Genomic DNA, 23,163 nt, shown 5'->3' with positions numbered 1-23,163 from the left:
GAGGTGGGAGCCTCTAGACTGCTGTGGCTCTGGGCAGGCTCCAGGTGTAAGAGGCTTCCACCAGCATGAGCTGATAACCCTTTCCCTGAGAGTTTCCTCTGCCTGTCCCCTGGAGCCTGGGAAACAGAATCCTGGGTTTGTGTAGCCTTACAGGAGAACCAACTCACTGGAAAGACCTTGATGCTGGGAAAGATTGAAGGCAAAAGGAAAAGGGGGCGGCAGAGGATGAGATGGTTAGGTAGCATCACTGACTCAACAGGCATGAGTTTGAACAAACTCTGGGAGATAGTGAAGAACAGGAGAGCCTGGTGTACTGCAGTTCATGGGGTCACCAAGAGTCAGACACGACTTAGCGACTGAACAATGACAGGAAAGAGACACCAGCCAACCAGGTTCTGAGGGTATCAGAAGATTCACTTGGGAACTTTAAATTAGGGCCTAGGCCCTTCTATAGTCCCATTGATCACAGTCTCTGGGGAGTGGTCTGGGCATCTTTTTCCCCTCCCAGAAGGTTTTTTTTTTTTTTCATAATCATAGGATTTTTTTTTTTTAATTGGAGGACAATTGCTTTACAGTGTTGAGTTAGTTTCTGCTGTGCAGCAATGTGAATCAGCTGTGATGTTGTTTGCTGCTCTTTAGTCAGTCAGTCGTGTCTGACTCTTGTGACCCCATGGATGGTAGCCCACCAGGTTCTTCTGTCCATGGAATTTGCCAGGCAAGAATACTGGAGTGGGCTGCCATCCCCTTCTCTAGGGGATCTTCCCAATCCAGGTATTGAACTCGAGTCTCCTGCACTGCAGGCAAATTCTTTATCATTGAACCACTAGGGAAGCCCAAATCAGCTATAAGGATCCATATATCCCCTCCCTCTTGAGCCTGCCTCCCACCCCACCTCCCATCCCACCCCTCTAGGAAGAGCACTGAGCTGACCTCCCTGTGCTACACAGCAGCTGCCCACTAGCGAGCTGTTTTACATACAGCAATGTGTATATCAGTGCAACTCTCTCAATTCTTCCTGTCTTCTCTTGCCGCCACTGTGTCCAGTGTCTCTATTCCTGCCCTGCAAATACGTCTGTCTTACGGAGCAAAGTAACCCAGAAGATTCTGGTGTTGGCTCAGGCTGAGAACTGCAGTCTTAAAGAGTCCAGAAGTCAGGGAGGAGCTTTCTAAGGGTGATTAGATAAGGCTGGGATTAGCTCCTTTGCAAGACTCCAAGGGAAGCGTCCCCCTCGGGAAGTCAGCGGCTTCTGAGACACTGCAAACACTTTTTCTCCAGTGCACCAGGCAGGGCCTCCACACTCTCACTGATCAAAGGGACTGTTAGGTTCAGAAAGGCGAAGAAAGGGACGTCCTAAGTCAGAGCTCTTTGGTTCATAGGCGACCACGAAAGCAAAATTCAGGATGGCTGTGAGCTGGCTCCTGGCAGTGCCCTCGAGGTCTTGGAGAATTCTTTGCTCTGTTTCCAGCAGACACCACTGCAGGCCAGAAGGCTTCGGACTCAGCTCCCCTCTGCCAACTGGTGAAGCCTGTCTCAGCGCTACTTCCTGTCTTGCATGTGACCCCAAATGCCATCACGAAACTTGCATTTGTATCCCATTCTTGAGTTTCCAAGTCAAAGAGAGGTGGTGCAAAGACTGTGCCTGGCATTTTAGGTCACACTTGACTTTCAAATTCTAACTCAGGCACTTGTGTGCTCAGTCACTTAGTCCTGTCTGACTCTTGGCGACCCCCTGGACTGTAGCCCGCCAGGCTCCTCTGTGCATGGAATTTTCCAGGCAAGAATAACGGAGTGGGTTGCCATTCCATCCTCGAGAGGATTCTCTCAACCCAGGGATCGAAGCCGCGTCTCCTGCATCTCCTGCATTGACAGACAGATTCTTTACCACTGAGACACCTGGGAAGTCCAGCCGCTTAGGAGCTGCTTAACTCTGTAAGCTTCTTTGAGTCTTTGCTTATGTGTAGATCGGGGATGGTATTGGCCATCTCTCATGGTCCTTGTGAAGGTTAAATGAGTGTCTGCAGAGGCTCTGGCTCACGGTGGTTGCTTGCATTGCTCCCCAAGTCACTATCCTTTTGAAATAATTTTCCTGACTTGACTTTCATAATGGCCTTCCCTCCAGACAGATTGAGGGCTTGGGAGTGGGATGTTGGGATTGATGTGCCCGACTCCGAATTCCAGCTTCTACACTCTGTTCTGACTGTGCCCTGTAACTTCTAGGTCACAGATTAAATGCCATGAGCACTTCTGATTTGTTAGAGAGCTGGTATGTGCATGTGGTAATCGACGGGGTGATAATAATGAATCTATGCTGTAGTGCATGCGTGCTAGGTCACTTCAGTCGCGTCTGACTCTTTGCGACCCTATGGATAGTAGTCCACCTGCAGGGCTCCTCTGTCCATGGGATTCTCCAGGCAAGAACACTGGACTGGGTTGCCAGGCCTTGCTCCAGGGGATCTTCCTGACCCAGGAATAGAACCCACATCTCTTACGTCTCTTGCATTGGCAGGCAGGTTCTTTACCACTAGCGCCACCTGGGAAGCATGCCATAGTGGTGATGTCCATTTTGTAGAGTGACTGCAATGCAGGGAATTTTAGTTAGGGACAGATTTGATTGAACACATGTGCACTAGTTGGAGGGGAGGTGTAGAATGAGGCAGAGGGTCCCCTCTTTGCCCACCTCCTGGGCATGGAGCGCAGGCCTGGGAGGCAGGGCGCCCCCGTTCGGCACAGGGTGTTCTCAGAGAGTGGCATTGCCTGGAAGAGAGAAGTCGAGTCATCTCGGATGACTGTCACTCTTCCCTCCAGATTATGACACATCTCCTGTCTCTAATTAATATTTTCCTCAAGTGTTCTTTTCACACTTTTTAATTTTTTTTCATGTTCTCCTCACCCACATGCTTCTTAGGATGAAAGTCTTTTTCCTCTTAGAAATAACACAAATGTGATTTGATGACAAAGGGTGTTGTTTGTTTTGGGAGGAGGAGCAGGGAGCTTTCTGGAGGGCTCTTCAGGGGCTGCTGCTGGAATGAACTGGCCCAGGAGTCCTGGCTGAATTACGGTCAGAGCCACTTCAGTGCAGCCTGGCTGGGGCCTTAGATCACAGGGGCAGGGTGAAGAGCTGGGAGTGCATTTCCCATTGATTTCAAGCACTGTTTAAACCTGGTAATTACCTCCTCCATCGACATTATAATCTTGATGATAATACCAACATGTTGCACTCCAGCCAGGATGCCAGCGCTCTGCCGGGCCTCGGTTCTGATGGCGGAGATTTAAATCAGGCTTGGCAACACTAGCGTCTCCTCCATTTATTCAATCCTCAAGACGGCACTCCTGGCTTCCTCAGAAATATTTTCTAAAGATGGAGGAAAGTCCTGCTTGTCGTGTGGCGATATAACGATTGACAGCTCTTTGGATGGAGCCGAATGTGTCTTTGAGAATTTAGAGCCAAAAAAGAATTCTCGCCTCTCGCTTCAGCTTCGCATTGCTTATGGACTTCCGTGGTGGGTCGAGTAGACTGGGCCCTTTTGGGGAGAGTCATTGCACAGGGCACCCGGCTCTTACTGTATTGCATGGTGTATGCGTGTCTGTGTGTGTTTGTGTGTCTGTCACATTATTCCAACAGTGTGTTTTGCAAGAATCTGAGCTTATGATGGGAGGTGGGTAAATTTTCTAAGCACTTGTCTGAAGATACCCTTTCTTTTGGTGGAGGCGGGGGCAGGACAATATTTGGAAATTTTTTTTAACTTTTTATTTTATATTGGAGTATAGCCGATTAGCAATGTTGGGATAGTTTCAGGCACACAGCAGAGTGACTCAGCCATACATAAACCTGTGTCCGTTCTCCCACAAACTCCTCTCCCATCCAGCCTGCCACATAGCATTGACCAGAGTTCCCTGTGCTGTACAGGAGGTCCTTGTTGGTTATCCATTTAAAACATAGCCGTGTGTACATATCCGTCTCAAACTCCTTGTCTATCCCTTCCCCCCATCCTTCCCCTCTGGTAAACATAAGTTCATTGTCTATGAGCTTCTGTTTAGTAAATAAGTTCCTTTGTATCATTTCTTGTTAGATACCATATATAAGGGATGTTATACAATATTTATCTTTCTCTGTTGATTTATGAAGATGTCCTTTTGATTGTTGACATTGGTGGGTTTCCCGCGGCCTTTGTCCCGGCAGTCGCCAGTGAGAAGCCCCGTGTTAGGATGATTGTCACTCTCTAATCTCTAGGGAGTAGTAGTGGACAAGACAGGAATTGTGGCTGGGGTGGGGCCTCTCGGTTCCTTTCTGTCCCCTCTGCCCTTCTGGAGTCCCCTTTGAAGATTGTTGATTCATCCTGTGGGTTTTGTTTGGCTGTTCACTTACTGCCTTTGGGATGTGTTAGCAGAAATCTCCTACCGTGTCCAGGTCCAGGCAGCAACTGAGCGGCTGAAGTCCCATAGATATCCCATCAAGGACCAATAGATGGCCTTTGCTGCTGGACGGATTTCTTAATCATCTGCATTGCTTTCTTTCCCCTTATTGTTCCATGTTTTGAGTGAGTTCAAGGGGGAGGGACAGCTTATTTTTGCTTATTTTGGATGTTACATAGACCTGCCAAAAATCTTGAGAATCACCACGGGGCCACCTGAAGCCTTCCGAGTCCTCAGGCAGCATGGAGCAGGTGATGAAATGTCATCTCCCTCATGCTCTTTACCTCGCTGGTCACTAGTACTCTTCCTCTCTGTGCCAAGCCTCTCGACCAAGCCTCCTGGTAGATACGGGCAGAGGAGCAGAGTGGCATCGCTTCAGAGCCTGGAGCTGAGAACCTAGAGACTAGAATGTGAGGTGCACTCTGTCACTGGCAAGGATGCCATGGATGGTTCACCTCAAGTCTTGGGGCCTCAGTTTCCTCTGCTGAAAACTCAAGGGGAGAACTTGACGGCATCTCAGGTCCTGGCAGGCCTGAATTCCTCTGACTGCAATGCATGGGCAAACTTCCTTACCTGGCACCTTCAGAACATCTCCTGCGGTCAGTGTATTGCCAGCCTCCTTCAGCAATCCAAGACCAGAAGGGCCTTGCCCTGCAGGGGTCTGTCGTGGATGGACAGACACCCCCGCGTCCCCAGGAGTTCCCGGGATCCCCAGGAGGCACTCCCATCTCAGCAGTGACCCGCGGGGCTTTCTAAATTTGCTCTGTTACATCAGGGATTTCTGATACTTCTTGTGGAAGCAGACTTTGTTCATTTCTACTTCCAAGTGTTTTTTTCCTTTCCCTGGAGTCAGGTGTGAAGGGGAGAGCACCACTTGGTCAATTCCAGCCCTATGGCAAAGTGGGTGGTGAGACAAGCAACCCAGGAGTCAGGAGGCCCCCAGAGCTGCTGTTAAAGCTCGTATCCGCAGGGACAATGGGCTGGACTGGGACGATGGCCAAGGAGCTGCCCACATGCCAGCGTCATATTCTAGGAGCAGCTTGGACTAAACTGTGTTGAGTAGCCATTCTCAGAATTACCAGTTTTGCCAGGAATGGAAGGCAGTAGGGTTCATTTTTTTTCCCCCCTCTTTCTATTGCTGTGTTCATTAGTATGCACGATACAAAGGCCAGAGTTGCTGAAGCAAAACCATCAAGTTCTGATTAATTTGCAGAACTCAGCCACGGAATCGCTCTGAAATTTCTAACCAATAATGCTCCCTGGCTGAGTCACTCAGCGGAAGGATCCTTAATTGGAAACAGCCTCAGACAGTAGCACAGAGAACATCAGACAGAGGAATATTAGGGCAGATACACCCAGAGAGGAAATGCCGACAGGAAAGAAAGCTGGCGTAACGTGGACGGCTGAATAGTGTTTGTCCAGAAACACCAGGCGCACCAGTGAGTGGGGCTGACACAGAGCTGGAGTTTAGGGGAAAGGCAGAGAAGCAGGTGGCCAGATTTTTCAAAATCAGGAAGTTCGTTTCTGTCCATATCTGTCCTTGTTTTTAATGAGCATTGTCCTTTCCAGGTTGCCCACCTCTTGGTCTGGAAACCTTAAGAATCACAGACTTCCAGCTCCACGCATCCACTTCCAAGCGCTACGGCCTGGGGGCGCATCGGGGGAGACTCAACATCCAGGTACCACACGGGGGGAGGATTCGGGCTGCACCGCTGGTGTCTCTGGCCACCGACATGGCGATGGGTCATGGAGCTTGGGGCAGGCTCCGCGCCTGGCATTTAACACGAAGCAGCTCTAGTTCTTATGACAGGGAGGAGCTTGCTGCTTAATCCACGTTTTACAGAGAAAGAGTCCTGAGTCTCAGGACACGTGTCTTCTCCAGAGAGTGGTTAGTGAAAAGGATGCTGCCGGTTCCTGGGCCCAGCTCGGACCACCTCCATGTGATCTGTGCGGAAAAGACACGCAGGGACGCTGGCTGCCTGTGACCATGGGCAGGCAGTGACCTTGGTCCTCTCTCACCTCCCTGCCTGTGTTTCTCCACCACTCATGCCTCTTCTAGGCTCTTCTGTGGCTCCTTCTGCCGTGTTCTGCCAGCTCAAGCCCTTAGTGGTGCTCATCGTATCTGGCCTCCCACCCTGAGGCTCAAAGGCCCCTGTAACCCTGGCCCTCGGTGCTGTCCAAGTCCTGCTCCTGGAGGTGGGGTCATCCTGCCTCCCTCTGTGCACCGTGCATTTCTGGGCTGCAAGCCTTTTCCCAAGCAGGGCCTCTGCCTGCAGCTCCCTGCCTGTCACTTTGTCCAAGCAGGGTAAACCCTGGTTCATCCATGGCATCACATGCTCGCACTTCTCTAACGTCATACATGTAGCCATTAAGCATCGCAGATTTATTCTCCTAGAGTCCTGGAGGATAGACATCTCACTGGGCTCAAATCAAGGTATGGGCAGGACTGCATTCCTCCCGGAGGCTCTCGGGGAGAATCACTTCTTTTCCTGGTCCTGCTTCTCTAGGCACGTGCATCCCTCGCTCGTGGCCCCTTCCTTCCTCTAAGCCAGCGATGTCAGGTCGAGTCCTTCTCAGGCTGCCATCTCTCTGGTTCTCTCTTCTATCTCCCTCTTCCACTTTTCAGTTCAGTTTAGTCGCTCAGTTGTGTCCGACTCTTTGTGACCCCATGAACTGCAGCACACCAGGCCTCCCTGTCCATCACCAACTTCCGGAGTTAACTGAAACTCACGTCCATCCAGTTGGTGATGCCATCCAACCATCTCATCCTCTGTCGTCACCTTCTCCTTCTGCCTTCAGTCTTTCCCAGCATCAGGGTCTTTTCAACTTTTAAGGACTCTTATAAATACGTTGAGCTCATCTGGATAACCCAGGACCATCTCCCAATCCCAAGCAGCCTTGGCTGCATCTGCAGCCTTCATTTCCCTTTGTCACAGAACCTTGAGGATTCACAGCTTCCAGGACAAGCATGTGGACATCTTTGTTGGGCAGGGGGCATCACTCTGCCAACCCATCTCAGATGCCTTTTCCCTCCTCTTCCAACTCCAGCCGATCCACCCCTTCTCACCTTGGCATTTGGGTCCCGTGCTGTCCTGTGCGTTTCTCCAGGAACATAGTTCCCTAATATTTTTGCAGTCTTTCCCCAACTGATGTGTAACTGTGGGTGGTTTGCAAACCCTTTGGTAGATGTACCATCTCAGCCAGCCTCCTGGGAGGGAGGTGTTCCTTTCACACCCACAGTGGGAGACCATCAAGGCTGCACTCACAGCTTCCAGGTGGCGGAGCTGACCTCTTATCTCCCCAGTGGTCACTGTAAGCATGCCGCAGGTGGCTGCCATGCAAGAGTGGATGAGCCCCCTTCCCAGGGAGCCCCTGGGCTTGATGGGGTGACATTTGAGTGGAGCTCTGACTCCAAGCTCTCTTCCTTCCTCTTGACTGCATCAGGCCACATCACTGCTTCTCAGTTCAGACAGATTCGGTAATACGAACTTTCATGAAATCTAAAGTTGTTTAAAAAATATCCATTAAAAAAACCCAGACAGCTGTTAAAATATTTGGGTGTGTAAGCTGAACACTGTTTTACCGGTGGGTGAACTTTCAAAGTTTAAATAGGAGTAACTGTTAATAATTGGTGGGCCCCCAACACCTTGCATGGGCTGAAGCCCTCCAAGTAAGTAAAGTCAGGCCCGAGCAGGGCTACATCCAGGTGGGAGTGGGGCTGCCTCTTGCATCACTCAGAGGGGCTGTCATCTGGTGTCTCTGATTCCCTCTCTAGAAATGAAGTCATCCTTCATTAAAGAAGAAGTGTTCACATTGATAGCCCAGCTGGTAAAGAATCCACCTGCAATGCAGGAGACCGTTTGATCCCTGGGTCGGGAAGATCCCCTGGAAGAGGGAACAGCTACCCACTCTACTATTCTGGCCTGGAGAATTCCATGGACAGAGAAGCCTAGTCCATGACTGAGTGACCAATGTTCACATTGATCTACACTTTCGATCAGAAGTGGAAAGGCCCAGTTAGTCCTAAATTTGTGGGGTGAGGGTGGAGGATGGAAGCTGTGGGCTTCCCAGTGAGCTGAGTGGACAGTTTGAGCATATCCCAGTCAGGCAGGCTGAGTTCAGACTTGACCTTGACACTTGAGATTTTGGGACCTTGGAAATAATTACCTCACGTCTCTTGAGCCTCAGTTGTCTCATCAGAAACATGGGAGCCCATAGCACTCACTGGATTCCTTGAACAGTGAAACTGGGTGATTTATAGTCAGTGAAGTTAAGTGTGATTTATCCCTGGTGGCTCAGTGGCAAAGAATCTGCCTGCCAATGCAGGAGACACGGGTTTGATCCCTGGGTCAGGAAGACCCCCTGGAGAAGGAAATGGCAACCCACTCCAATATTCTTGCCTGGAGAATCCCACGGACAGAGAAACCTGGTGGGCTCGATGGTGTCTCGAAGAGTCAGACACGACTTAGCGACTCAACAACAGCAACGATTTTAAAGCATTTACTGGATTATCTCACTCCTCTGCAGAAGCTGCAAGGACCCCCTTTGGCGGGTTCCACTTTCCAGAATCAGTGCCATATGAAGCGTGATTGCATCCTGACAGGTGCCCCGGAATGCATCTTCCCACACATGGAGGTTGAATGCAGTTTAAAAATAACTACATCTTGTCTCACATCTGAGTATTTGGTAGGCGTGTCAAGCTAATGGGATTTTATGTGTGAGAAACAGCAAGGTTTTGGCATTAGAAACTATATTTAAATGCATTTAGCGCAGGAGGTGAGCAAGGTCAGTCCAGCCCTTCGCTGCTCTGGCTCCGTGGGTGTGATTGTGGTCCACTCAGAACGCAGGCTCAGCATGCACCCTGGTCCTTCTGCTAACGAGCTGAGGGGCTTTAGCAAGATGCTCACCTTTGCTAACTTCTCAGAATATGGAGATTAAAAGGAGGAAGAAAGAGAATTGTCCTCCTCGATTCTCAAATGCCATGTTGCTTCCCATTAGATCCAATCCCTCACCTGACCGTTTCGAAGTGCCCTTTATGTACCAGAACTGGGTGGCCCTAAAAAAAAGAAGAGGAGAAAAGTTCCTGCTTATTCCATTTCCCCAAGATGCCTCGGTCTCCAGCAAGAAGGAGACCAGGAATCAGCTCTGATAGTTACTGGTGCTGTGCTGGTGCTTTACCTGTTTCGTTTATTCCTTGACGTGAGATAAGGACTGTTATTCTTATCACCTCTGTCTCTAATAAAGCAGCTACACAGATTGGTAGAGTAACTTGGTTAAGGTTTCTCAGGAGAGGAAGGATGTGACTCCAAGCTACTTTAATCCTGGAGCTGTGGCTCCCAACGACCCCATAAAACGGCCCTAACCAACGACTAAAGTGTTCTATGCCCCTCTGGATGCTTATTAAGCCGTGTGCGAGTCTCTCTTCTGACCTTTATCTCTTGCTGATTTACTGGGGGCTTACCCTCCTCAGGTCGGGTGAATCGTGTTTGTCCGAGATTCCCACACTGTGTGGGCACCGTGTCTGCACGTGTGTGTATGCCTGCTGCAATGCCAAAGGCACTGTGGCTGCCGTGGACGATGGCATTATGACCCAGAGGTAGCGTTGGTCCGTGTACCAGTTTTGCCAGTACATCAGTGTCTTACGGGACCAGGTACCAGCCCTGACCCCAGGGCACTGTCCACACAGCTGCGGGCAGAAGCCTCCGAAGAACTCAGTCCTGTCCGTGGTGCTCGTCACTTGGTGCTACTCTGGCTCAGGTTGGCCATGTGGTCCATCCTAGGCTATTTGCTGCTCAGGTCATTTGTCCATTTAGCCGTTGTGCCCACAACCCACCAGCTTCCATACTTCCCGACACCCTCTTCTATCATACCACTTTCACCATGTTTTTTAAGGTCAAGTTCTATCATTTAATGATAGAATTAAATGATATTAAAATTTATTAAAATTTTTTAAATTTAAAAATGTATTAAAATTTTTTTCTTAGTAATTTAACATGTCTCCTTACCAGAACTAATTTTTTTTTTTTTAGAATTGACTGAGTTTTTTTGTTTTTCTGATTACAGAGCTGCATAGATTTTGAACCTTATTTTTTCCTGTGAGCTTGGTTTTTATGAGTGTAAGATTTTGCAGACTATAAGCATTCACTGGATTGCATTTTCAACGTTATAGCAAAAACACCTGTCTCTGTGTTAGTTCGTTGGAGAGTGCAAGTTGTGTCCGACTCTTTGTGACCCCGTGGACTATACAGTCCATGGAATCCTCCAGGCCAGAATACTGGAGTGGGTAGCCTTTCCCTTCTCCAGGGGATCTTCCCAACCCAGAGATTGAACCCAGGTCTCCCGCATTGCAGGCGGATTCTTTACCAACTGAGCCACAAGGGAAGCCCAGGAATACTGGAGTGGGTAGCCTATCCCTTCTGCAGCAGATCCTCCCAACCCAGGAATCGAACTGGGTTCTCCTGCATTGCAGGCGGATTCTTTACCAACTAAACTGTAGCTCGTTGGGGGCTGCTATAAAAACATGCCATACACCAGGTGGCTTATAAACAACACAGGTTTATTTCTCACTGTTCTGGTGGCTGGAAAGTTCAAGATCAAGGTCCTGGCATATTTGGTGTCTGGTGAGGGCCTGCTTCCTGGTTCCTAGATGACTATCTTCTGTGTCCTCAGGAGGTGGAAGGGGACCTTCTCAGGGTCTCTTTTAGAAGAGCACTAATCTCAACGCCTGGGTGAACACTGGGAGATAGTGAAGAACCGGGAGGCCTGGGTGCTGCAGTCCATGGGGTTGCAAAGTCAGACAGGACTTAGTGACTGAACAACAGTAATCTCATTCAAGAGGGCTCCACTTTTGTAACCTAATCACCTCCCAAAGGTCCCTAAAACTATCACCTTGGAGATTAGGTTTCAACATATGAATATTGAGGGGACATACGCATTCAGTCTGTAGCATTCTTTTGTCCTTTTAAGCATAAGACTTTGATAGACTAAAAGCAGCTTATAATTCAACTTCTAAATTCTCCCTTTTGCAAGTGGAGTTTTGCTTGTGTCAATTTAATAATATAAGCTCAGAGGAGAAGCCCAGGTTTACGTTTCACAGGTACACTGGATAAGAGAGAGCTTTAGGAATTCAAGGGAGGGGTCCAGTTCATCAGGATAGTCTTACCCAGGTTTATCCTGGCAGTGTCCCAGGGTCCTTTTCTACTAACTTACTTGTGAGGATGTCTTTGGTCTCATTTAGAAACAGTCATTGGCTTCTGCTCTGGGACCAGTCACAGGCAGATTGGAAATTAACATCCCAGGTCTCAAAGAAAAAGTTTCGGTAATGACCTCTAAAATCACGCTTGGAGCTTGTGTTTGCCTGTGCTTGGTCTTAGGAGATAGCCCTGTATTTAGGTGGGTCGTTTAACAGTAGCCATTGCTTGTCCTGTCCCAGCAGAATCCTCTAAGGACCGTGAGAGATTTTCCATGGCTCGTAAATTCTGCAAGGTGGTGTCAGAGACAGTGCTGCTCTCTGGTCTGTCCCACCACCGCCGCTATTGGCAGCAAAGCCTTGAGCGGCTTATGGCAGCACTTGCATTTCAAAGGCCTGGGTTTCAGTTTCACTCTTAAGACTCTAAAATGATGGTAAGTATAAGCCTGACATGTGATGAGAAGAAACGAAATACTGAGAGCCTGATTGGACCTCAGGATGTCATCGTGATTCCCGCCGATAATCAGGAATGTAAGAGGGGTGATATTCTGATCAGAGTTTTGAAGAAAGAGCTGATGTTTTGAGGTCACAAGGAAAAACATGGAACATTAACACCTTCAGATGTCTTTGCGATGCCCGGTCGTCATTTGACTCTCTCTGGCCCATGACTTGTGTGTGTTAGCTGTCTTGCATGAAGAAGTCTAGTTATAATAATAGCATCTGTCTGAACCACTTCTCAGCACCGCTGGAATGAAACCCAGCTCCTCTTGGAAGTCATTCCATTCAAGGGATTCTACAGAGCATCCAGATCCTGCCAATGTTCTGATCATCTTTTTACCTGAAATGAGGTATAAGCCATGAAGATGGTTGATGCCCATGGCTTCAGATATGTGAAAGTGAAAGTTGCTCAGTCGTGTCCGACTCTTTGCGACTCCATAGACTGTCCATGGAATTCTCCAGACCAGAATACTAGAGTGGGTAGCCTTTCCCTTCTCCAGGGGATCTTCCCAACCCAAGGATTGAACCCAGGTCTCCCGCATTGCAGGTGGATTCTTTACAGCTGAGCCACAAGGGAAGCCCGATATACCCACGGGAAGTTGGTTATAGAGCACTGAACCAATTTTTTATCCTGGTGTTGAGGTTCAGGAGCCTGAGCACACCCCACATGTCTGTCTGCCAGTCCTCTTTGGCCCTGGTGGCACCTGGTGCCCCACCCTGGCCAAATATGCATGCATGCTTGCTCAGTCCCTTCAGTCATGTCTGACTCTTTGTGACCCCATGAACTGTAGCCCACCGGGCTCCTCTGTCTTGACTGGGATTCTCCAATCAAGAATGCTAGAGTAGGTTGCCTTGCCCTTCTGCAGGGGAGCCTCTCGACCTAGGGATTGAACCCGCATCTCTTACATCTCCGGTACAGGCCAGTGGATTCTTTACCGCTAATGCCACCTGGGAAGCCCCATCTGGCCAAAAATGGAGACCATGTTTAAATTGTGGACACCACCCAGGGCAGCACCATTTTCTCAGGCATCGCCCTGGGCACCCTGACTCCTGCCTGTTCCTGGAATCATTTGCACTCAGGGTCTTCTGACCCCAAAGCCTGTCTGTTCCTTCACTCCATCCCAGTTCTCTAGACGTCAGCCTCTCGTTTCTTTCTGGTTGCACAAATCCTTGCTGTAAGTCAGCAAGCCCTCCCTGGGGGCTGTTTACATGCTGGGTGCTGCAGAGGCAAAAATCATCACAGTGGGTATAGTTTCCAAACCCAAGAATGTCATGCTCGTTCCCATAAAGGGATTTTGTTCTGCATCTGGCTTCAAGAAACGGTCCGAGACACAGTGTCCGGATGCCAGGATGCAGGAATTTGGGGTATTTGGATTTTTATGGGAATAACAGGACCAAATATTTTAAATCATGACTTTTCGAAAATTCAAAGTGAGAATTTGCCATAGTGAGACTGAGGTGCTGTTGTCCTTCTCGGTGGCATCCTGAAGGCAAGTGCGGTGAGAAGAGCTAGGCGTAGAGCAGGGAGGAGGAGTAAGGAGGACGAGGGAGCCCCGAGGAGCAGAGACGCCGGGCCTGTGGACCGTTCCGAAACCACTAACCCCCTGGTGCTGAAGTGGATCCTGCGCCACTTGCCATCTGAATTTTTTCTTTACTATTTTACTAAATTTCACTAAATCATCATTCCATTTCATCTTCAGTGTACTCAGAGGGAAACTCTGCTTTAGAGAAGAGGAACTGAAGTCGGGCTGAGTGCCCTGCCCTAACCCGATACCTAGTAAGCGCAGAGCTGAGATACAGAGGGAAGGGTTTTCCGTGCTCCTTTCTTTGCATCTCAGGTGCCCACGGAAAGGCTCAGCTTGTGGTCTCCTCCAGCACCCCATCTTCTGACTCATCTCCCTGACCGCTGAGCCTCCTAGTACCATCCTGGCAGGACCCAGAGAAGTTTGAGGGGTGTCAACAGTCATCCCCATGGGGCCTCATGTCCATTCAGCTGGCAGAACCCACTGTGCCTTCTCAAATGATGGCTCGTGAAGATGGGCCCTCTGGGCTGTTAGCCCAGTCACACACAGTTGGGAGCCACGAGTCCACATTCTTCTGAGCTAGGGTTTCAGTGGACACAGCACACACTGCCCAGGCAGAGAAGACTTGTGTGAAGAGAGGATGAAAGACAAGGAAGGGAGAGGAGGCGTGAAAGACAGATCAGAGCAGAGTTTTTCTCGTCTTCACTCATTTCATTCATCCCACCTCCTGGGAACCTTACTGGTGCCAGGCAGACACTGTCAGACGTCTTGGGGAGACAGTGGTGAACAAAACCAGAAACGCTCTCTAATCTTTTAGCAAATATTTAAGGAAGGCCTTCTGTGTGCTGGGTCATGTCTTAGGTCCCTGGGATGCCTCCCTGGCCAAAACAGAGATCCTCACCATCTGACAACTTACAATCTAGTGGGAATTGTTTAGTCCCTAAGTGGCGTCTGACTGTTGTCTGACCCTGTGGACTGCAGCCCGCCAGGCTTCCCTGTCCGTCATTATATCCCAGAGTTTGCTCAAATTCATGCCATTGAACTGGTGATGCCATCCAACCATCTCATCCTCTGTCGCCTCCTTCTCCTCCTGCCCTCAATCTTTCCCAGAATCAGGGTCTTTTCTAATGAGTCGGCTCTTTGCATCAAGTGGCCAAAAGGAGGCACATAAAAGCAAAAAATATAACAGGATGATTTTTATAGTATTTCAAAGGTGATAAATGTGACAAATGTATAGCCAACAGTGGGGTTGGGAGGGCCACCTCTGGGGAGGGGTCAGGTTATAGTTAAAAGTGATCAAGGTCAGGTTTGAGGCCAAGTTGGCTTAAGGATCAGCAGGGGACCCGGTAGCTATGGGAGGAGCATTCTGGCAGTGGGAGTGACATGAGTGTCTTGTGTTGACAACAGACTGAACATTACCAGTTAACAAGGAGCAGGGTGGCTTGGGCCCTAGGAGTACAGAGGGGAATCGCCAGCCCAGATGTCGCTCTGGGAGGACTTTGAGTTTGACTCTTGAGCCAATTGAGGGGCCGTGGAAAGGTTTGGGGTGCAGGAACGCCATGCTCTGCTTTGCAAGTGTGAACGAGTAACCCAGTCTCTGTGTTGACTTAGGGAAGCAGGCATCAAAGCAGGGGGCTGGAGAGGGGTGACGTCAGCACCCTACATGAGAGGTGATGCTGGCTCCAGCCAAGCCAGGGGTGTGGAAGCGGTGAGAAGTGGTTGGGTTTTGGATATTTTGAAAGCAGGCTTTTCTGACAAGGAGGAGAATGAGGTTTGGATGCGAGAGAGAAAAAGAGGAGTCCAGGATGCCTCCTCCAGTGTTATTTTGGCCTTGGGTCATGAAATGGGGAGATGAAATTATTTTGAAAAAAATCTCATGGGTGAGATTGCCCAGTGGAAATCTGTGATGAATGCACAGAAGGAGAGGACCAGGTACATTAGTTCTGGGGGCTTCCATAGCAAAGTGTCACAAACAGCGTAAAGCAACAAGAATTTATCCTCTCACAATTCCAGAGGCTGGAAGTCTGAAATCAAAGTGCTTGTAGGTCTGAGCTCTCTGTGAAGCTACTAGTAGAGGATCTTCCCTTGCCTCTCCCAGCCGCCAGTCCTCCGGCGCCCCAGGATGGGTGTTCCTGGCCTGTAGTGGCACCTCTCCAGTCTCTGCCTCTGTGGTCACAGGCAGTCTCCCTCCTGCATCCTCTCTCATCTCAGTGTGTCTGTCTCTGTAACCAGAATTCCCCTTCTTCCAAAGACACCAGCCATCAGGTTTAGGCCCTCATCTTCATCTGCTAATTTCATCTGCAACAACTCTGTTCCCAAATAATATCACCTTCTGAGGTTCCAGGGATTAGAGATTGAACCTATGTTTTTGGAGGATATAATCCAACCCATAACACCATGGTTTTCTATATCCAACAAACCTGCCTCAATCTGGAGATCTGGAACACTTTCCTGAGGATGGGCTATAAGGTTTGAAGCAGGATTAAAAGTTAAGAGTTTATCAGATAAAGAGTTGACAGAGGGGACAGGAGAGAATTCCCAGTTGAAGGGAACAGTGTGTGCAAAGGCCCCATGGTGGAGGGAACGTGTTATATTTGAAGAACTAAAGCAAAGCCAGTGTGACTGGACCTGTGCTGTGCTTATGGAGCAATATCATGGCCAATAAACCTAAGAAAGTGCTCTTTATCTTTAGTCATTAAGTAAATACAGATTAAAATTGCAATGATATGTAGGCACCAGAATGGCTTAAAAAAAAAAAAGAACAATATCAAGTGTGGGCAAAGATACGGAGCAATAGAAAATTTTATATAGTGCTGGGATCATGAAATAGCACAACCTTTGGGAACCTGTTTGGCAGTATCTACTGAACTCAACATTCTTGTACCTGTTAATCTAACAAATTCTTTCTTATGCCTAAATGAAATGCAGTCATATATGTACAAAAAACATGTACAGATAGGTTCATAGCATTGTTATTCATGATACTCCCAATATGGTAGTAATCCCCATGTCCATCAGACAGTATAATGGATAAGTCATTTGTATATGTGTACAGTGGAATACTATACAGCAGGGAAAAAGAATAAGTTACTGCTACCTGTAATAATATGGATGAATCTCACAGATACCACAGTGAGCAAAAGGAGCCAGGCACAAAGAGTTGTCACAGAAACTTCCATTTATAGAAAAAAGAAAACAGGAAAATCAGTCCAGGCAGATGGATGTCAGAACAATGGTTATGTTAGGGGAAAGATAATGCTTGGGTGGGGCCACCGGTGGGAACTTTGGGGATGCTGGTCATATTCTACATTTAGATATGGATGTGGGTACCTGGATGAGCGCACTTTGTAAAATTTAAAAAATTATTTATTTATTTGGCTGCACAAGATGTAGGGCCTTTGATCTTCATTGTGGCCTGCAGGATCTTTTGTTGTGGCTTGTGAATTCTTAGTTGTGTCAGGGAACTCCCTGATAGATTTTGTTTCAATCATTTTTCATTTCAAACTTGAGATATTTATTGTTTTCCTTAGTTAGTGCAAGACATTTTTTAAAAATGGATTTTGGGTTTAAAAATGGATTTAAAAGCAATAAGTATTTCATTTTAATCAACTTTATTGATTATTACCCCTTCATGGATCACAGACTTGTTTGCCACTTGTTGTGGCAAAGAGGTTTGCATAATTCACTGAAGATATGAGCTATGACATCCAGGGCCACTCAAGACAGACAGGTCATAGAGAGGAGTTCTGACAAAACGTGGTCTGCTGAAGGAGGGGATGGCAAACCACTCCATGTTCTTGCCTTAAGAACCCTGTGAACATTATGAAAAGGCAAAAACACATGACACCTGAAGATGAGCTCGTATATGTGAACCGAGAACTTCCAGGTGTACAAGCTGGGTTTGGAAAAGACAGAGGACTAGAGATCAGACTGCCAACATTCTTTGGACCATAGAGAAAGCAAGGGAATTCCAGAAAAACATTTGCTTCTGCTTCATTGACTATGCGAAAGCCTTTGACTGTGTGGATCACAAAAACTGTTGAACATTCTTAAAGAGATGGGAATACCAGCCCAGCTTACCTGTCTTCTGAGAAACCTGTATGTGGGTCAAGCAGCCACAGTTAGAACCTTACATGGAACAATGGACTGGTGAAAAATTGGAAAAGGAGTATGAGGCTGTATATTGTCACCCTGTTTATTTAACTTCTATGCAGAGTATATCATGCAAAATGCTGGGCTGGATGAATCACAAGCTGGAATCAAGATTGCCAGGAGAAATATCAACAACTTCAGATATGCAGATGATACCATTCTAGTGGCAGAAATCGAAGAGGAACTAAAGAGCCTCTTGAAGAAAATGAAAGAGGAGAGTGAAAAAGTTGGCTTAAAACTCAACATTAAAAAAACTAAGATCGTGGCATCCAGTCCCATCACTTCATGGCAAATGGAAGGGGGAAAAATTGGAAGAAAAGGCAGATTTTATTTTCTTGGGCACCAAAATCACTGCTGAGGGTGACTGCAGCCATGAAATTAAAAGATGCTTACTTCTTGGAAGGAAAGCTATGCTAAACCTAGATCAGTTCAGTTCAGTCGCTCAGTCATGTCTGACTCTTTGCGACCCCATGAATCGCAGCATGCCAGGCCTCCCTGCCCATCACCAACTCCCGGAGTTTACCCAAACTCATGTCCATCGAGTCAGTGATGCCATCCAGCCATCTCATTCTCTGTCATCCCCTTCTCCTCCTACCCCCAATCCCTCCCAGTATCAGGGTCTTTTCCAATGAGTCAACTCTTCGCATGAGGTGGCCAAAGTACTAAACCTAAAAAGCAGAGACATTTCTTTGCCAACAAAGGTCCATATAGTCAAAGCTATGGTTTTTCCATTAGTCATGTACATATGTGAGAGTTGGACCATAAAGAAGGCTGATCGCCGAAGAATTAATGCTTTCAAATTGTAGTGATGGAGAAGACTCTTCAGAATCCCTTGGACTGCAAGGAGATCAAACTAGTCAATCCTAAAGGAAATCAACCCTGAATACTCATTGGAAGGACTGATGCTGAAGCTGAAGCTCCAGTACTTTGGCTACCTGATGCAAAGAGCTGACTCACTGGAAAAGATTCTGATGCTGGGAAAGATTGAAGGCAAAAGGAGACGGAGGCAGCAGAGGATGAGATGGTTAGATAGTGTCACCCACTCAATGGACATGAATTTGAGCAAACTGGGAGATAATGAAGGACCGGGAAGCCTGGTGTACTGCAGTCCATGGGGTTGCAGAGTCAGACACGACTTAGTGGCTGAACAACAACAACACTGATGATTAAGGTCTGAAGCGGCAGGAAGCTCTGCTTATTTGCGAAAGGATCAGCTGATTGGCACCCAGGCAGTGTTATGCGTCTATCAAAAGTTTATCACAGAGGTTTACCAAAGGTGGATATTTAGAGAGCATTATGGCCTCTTTTGGGAGAATAGTTACTTACCTATATTAATCAGATATCACAGCTAACATTTTTAGGTAATCACTGCCTCCAAAAGGGGTAACTTGTTGGTAACTATAAAGTTTCAGCCTCTGTTTCTAAGAATTTTTTTTTTTTAAAGATTTTAAAAGAACTCTTACTTTATTCTGTTTCAGTCCAAATAGCCCTGGGTTATGTTTACAAAGTGGCAGCTGGGTCAATTATCTGGGAATTGCTGAATTGCTAAATTGTTACACTCACTTGGATATAACTTTTTAATTTGCTTCCAGATGTTTCTGTACTGAGGCAGCCCATGATCATGAAGTATGTACAGTGCAGATTAATGGTTTCATGACAGCAGAGTGATTTTGAGATTCACAGTTTTCTATATATGCCATAAAGCAAATTGCATAGTACCTAGCACATAGTAGGTGCTCATGTAGACACCTAGAAAATTAAAGAATAGTTTAAAAAGTAGGTTATATATCATATTTGTGCATTTGTCCATATTCGTCTTTGAAATTAAAAGATGCTTGCTCCTTGGAAGAAAGGCTATGACCAACCTAGACAGCATATTAAAAAGCAGAGACATTACTTTGCCAACAAAGGTCCATCTAGTCAAGGCTATGGTTTTTCCAGTAGTCATGTATGGATGTGAGAGCTGGACTGTAAAGAAAGCTGAGTGCTGAAGAGTTAATGCTTTTGAACTGTGGTGTTGGAGAAGACTCTTGAGAGTCCCTTGGACTACAAGGAGATCAAAGCAATCAATCCTAAAGGAAACCAGTCCTGAATATTCATTGGAAGGACTGATGCTGAAGCTGAAACTCCAAAACTTTGGCCCCCTGATATGAGGAACTGACTCATTTGAAAAGACTCTGATGCTGGGAAAGATTGAAGGCGGGAGAAGAAGGGGATGTCAGAGGATGAGATGGTTGGATGGCATCACCGACTTGATGGACATGAATTTGAACAAGCTTTGAGAGTTGGTGATGGACAGGGAAGCCTGGCGTGCTGCAGCCCATAGGGTCGCAAAGAGTCGGACACTACTGAGCTGAACTGTATTTGTGCATCTATCTATCTATATTTGTGCATCTCCTTTCCTTTCCTTTTATTTTAGTCAGTTTTATAAGCAAGTAGTTAAAGAAATCAAAACATTAAAGGATTATATCAGATAAACAATAGAATGGTTGTTGCCAGGGGCTGAGCAGGAGAGGAAATGGGGAGATGTAGGTTAAACAGTATATACTTTGAGTTATAAGAAGAGTAAGTTCAAAGGATCTAATATATAGCATGGTGATTATAGTTAATAATAACAATAATACAGTATTGTGTAATACTTGAAAGTTGTTGAGGAATATATCTTAAGCGTTCTCACCACACACACAAACAAAAGAGCTAACACTTGAGGTGATGGCTATATTAATTATCTTGATCTTGGTAATCCTTCTGTAATGTATATGCCTATCAAATCATCAAGTTGTACATATGTACAATTATATCTGTCGATTAGTCCTAATAAAGTTGGAAAAGACAAAAATAAAAACAAAGTGATGGTCCCTGTAGAGGCATTCCACATTCCACCCCACTCCCTGACCCCCATCAAATGCTGTGAATGGGGCAACTACTTCCAGCCTTTTTCACTTGTTTCTTTGGGAATTTAAATCTTAATTTCTAAATAATGTGCATGTATTGATATATACTGATTTATAAATTTTGGACTTTATCATTTGAATCTTTATTATGGAAGATGATGATTTCAGCTCATTTCTAATCATCCCTATTTAATCTTTCCAACAAAATTGTATCTCAAATTTTGGACAAAAACCTACATTGGAGGTTTTCATTGTTATGACTATAAATACTGCTTACTACTGAGCCAAGAATTATTGTAGTTTTAAGTCAAGAATTAATTCCCACTATATAATTTCTTGACAACTTTTTGTTTTCCTGGAAATGCTCATGTTTTAAAAAACCATCCCACATCTGGCAATAGTCTGGGTCTGTAAAACATCCTTCAGTGTAACTTTCTGTTAGGTCAGATCTGCTCAGCCATTTTTAGTGACTTTTGTTTTTTGTGTTTCTGTAGACATCCTTTCAGGAGCCCTTTGACCTGCTGTGTTTCTGGATCTTCTGCATCACTTGTATCTTGGGATTTCCTCACCATCATCCTGTTTTGGAACCTTTGATTTCTCAATCTGACTTCCTCTTTTTGGTGTTCTGCTTCATTTATGTGGAGCATATCCTATAGTAGCTTCATGGAAATGGTACGAGAGAAATTTTTTGAGGATCTGTGAATCTGAACACCGTCTTTTGTGATCAATAGTCTATGTATAAAATTCCAAGTTGGAAAATCTTTGCTTTCAGAATTTTGGAGTTGTTATCTCTTCATTCTTTTAGCTTCAGATGTTGTTATTGAGAATTCCGGTATTCGTCTTAATCTTTTATTTTGTTTTATTTTAAATTTACTTTTTAAAATTAATTGTTCTTGGAGTATAGTTGATTTACTATGTTGTGTTAGCTTCTACTGTACATCAAAGTGAATCAGTTATACATATACATATACCCACTCTTTTGTTTTAGATTCATATAGGTCATTACAGAGTATTGAGTAGAGTTCCTTGTGCTATACAGTAGGTTCTTATTAGTTACCAGTTTTATGTATATTATAGTAGTGTGTATAGTGTATATATATCAGTTCCAATCTCCCAGTTTTCCCTTTCCCTCTCTGTTTTATTGTTTCCTCTTTGAAAACTTTTAGAATCTTCTCTTTATTTCTGATATTTTAAAGTTCACAATGATATCCTTTGGTGTGGTTCTTATTTGATTCATTGTCCCATATTCTTAGTTCTTTGGAGACTTAAGCCATAGAGATTTGGGACATTTTCGTATAATAGTTTTTTGCAATTTCTTCCTCTGGAAAAAAAAATCTCTGACTTTACACTCTGCCCTTCTTCTTTTTCTGGTATTGTTATTGTTGCTGGAATTTTCATTCCAAGAGTTCTTTCTTGTGTACTACTATTTTCCTCCCTAAGACCATCCTATTTTTGATTCATGCAAACAAGATCTTCTCTTTCAAGGGATCATAATTATAGTGTCTTTGAGGTTTTTCCTGTTCTCCAGTATATTTTTAGCTTATTTATTTTTTGTTTGTTCTACACTTGGCTGCATTGTGTTCTAGAATTGCATGGAGAAAGAGAGGTGGGTCATCTCACGCTTCACTATGCTGATTGATTTCCACTGAATTCCCTGTACTTGTCTATCATATCTTCCCTCCTCTGTGTCCAGGGTTTTCAAATCTAGTCTCTCTGGTTGCCTTTTTTAAGAGAAAAAAAAATCAAGTTTTTGCAGAAGAGAAGACTGTACACATGGACATCACCAGATGGTCAATACAGAAATCAGATTGATTATATTCTTTGCAGCCAAAGATGGAGAAGCTCTATACAGTCAGCAAAACAAGACCAGGAGCTGACTGTGGCTCAAATCATGAACTCCTTATTGCCAAATTCAGACTTAAATTGAAGAAATTGAAAGAGGAAAGTGAAAAAGTTGGCTTAAAACTCAGCATTCAGAAAGCTGAGATCATGGCATCAGGTCTCATCACTTCATGACAAATAGATGGGGAAACAATGGAAACAGTGAGAGACTATTTTGGGGGCTCCAAAATCAGTGCAGATGGTGACTGCAGCCATGAAATTAAAAGACACTTGCTCCTTGGAAGAAAAGCTATGACCAACCTAAACAGCATATTAAAAAGTAGAGACATTACTTTGCCAACAAAGATCCATCTAGTCAAAGCTATGGTTTTTCCAGTAGTCATGTATGGATGTGAGAGTTGGACTATAAAGAAAGCTGAGTGCCAAAGAATTGATGCTTTTGAACTGTGGTATTGGAGAAGACTCTTGAGAGTCCCAGGGACTGCAGGGAGATCCAACCAGTCCATCCTAAAGGAGATCAGTCCTGGCTGTTCATTGGAAGGACTGATGTTGAAGCTGAAACTCCAATACTTTGGCCACTTGATGTGAAGAACTGACTCAATGGAAGAGACCCTGATGCTGGGAAAGATTGAAGGTGGGAGGAGAAGGGGA

The 23,163-nt window shown here is 46.0% G+C and overlaps 1 protein-coding gene across 3 annotated transcripts in view; it reads left to right on the top strand.

Moving 5' to 3' along the window:
• The window catches only part of CPXM2 (carboxypeptidase X, M14 family member 2), a 132,257-nt gene that overhangs the window by 24,492 nt on the left and 84,602 nt on the right, over window positions 1-23,163 (top strand). For all 3 annotated transcript variants that reach the window (XM_025273867.2, XM_044934902.1, XM_045164101.1), the window contains exon 3: window positions 5,984-6,093. In XM_025273867.2, coding sequence (XP_025129652.2) covers window positions 5,984-6,093 — 110 coding nt within the window. The remainder of the gene's footprint in view (window positions 1-5,983; window positions 6,094-23,163) is intronic.

Source organism: Bubalus bubalis, chromosome 23 (genome assembly GCF_019923935.1).
Source record: "Bubalus bubalis isolate 160015118507 breed Murrah chromosome 23, NDDB_SH_1, whole genome shotgun sequence".
Lineage (NCBI taxonomy): Eukaryota > Metazoa > Chordata > Mammalia > Artiodactyla > Bovidae > Bubalus > Bubalus bubalis.
Note: the sequence above shows the minus strand (reverse complement) of the source record. Positions and strands in the feature narration are given on the sequence as shown.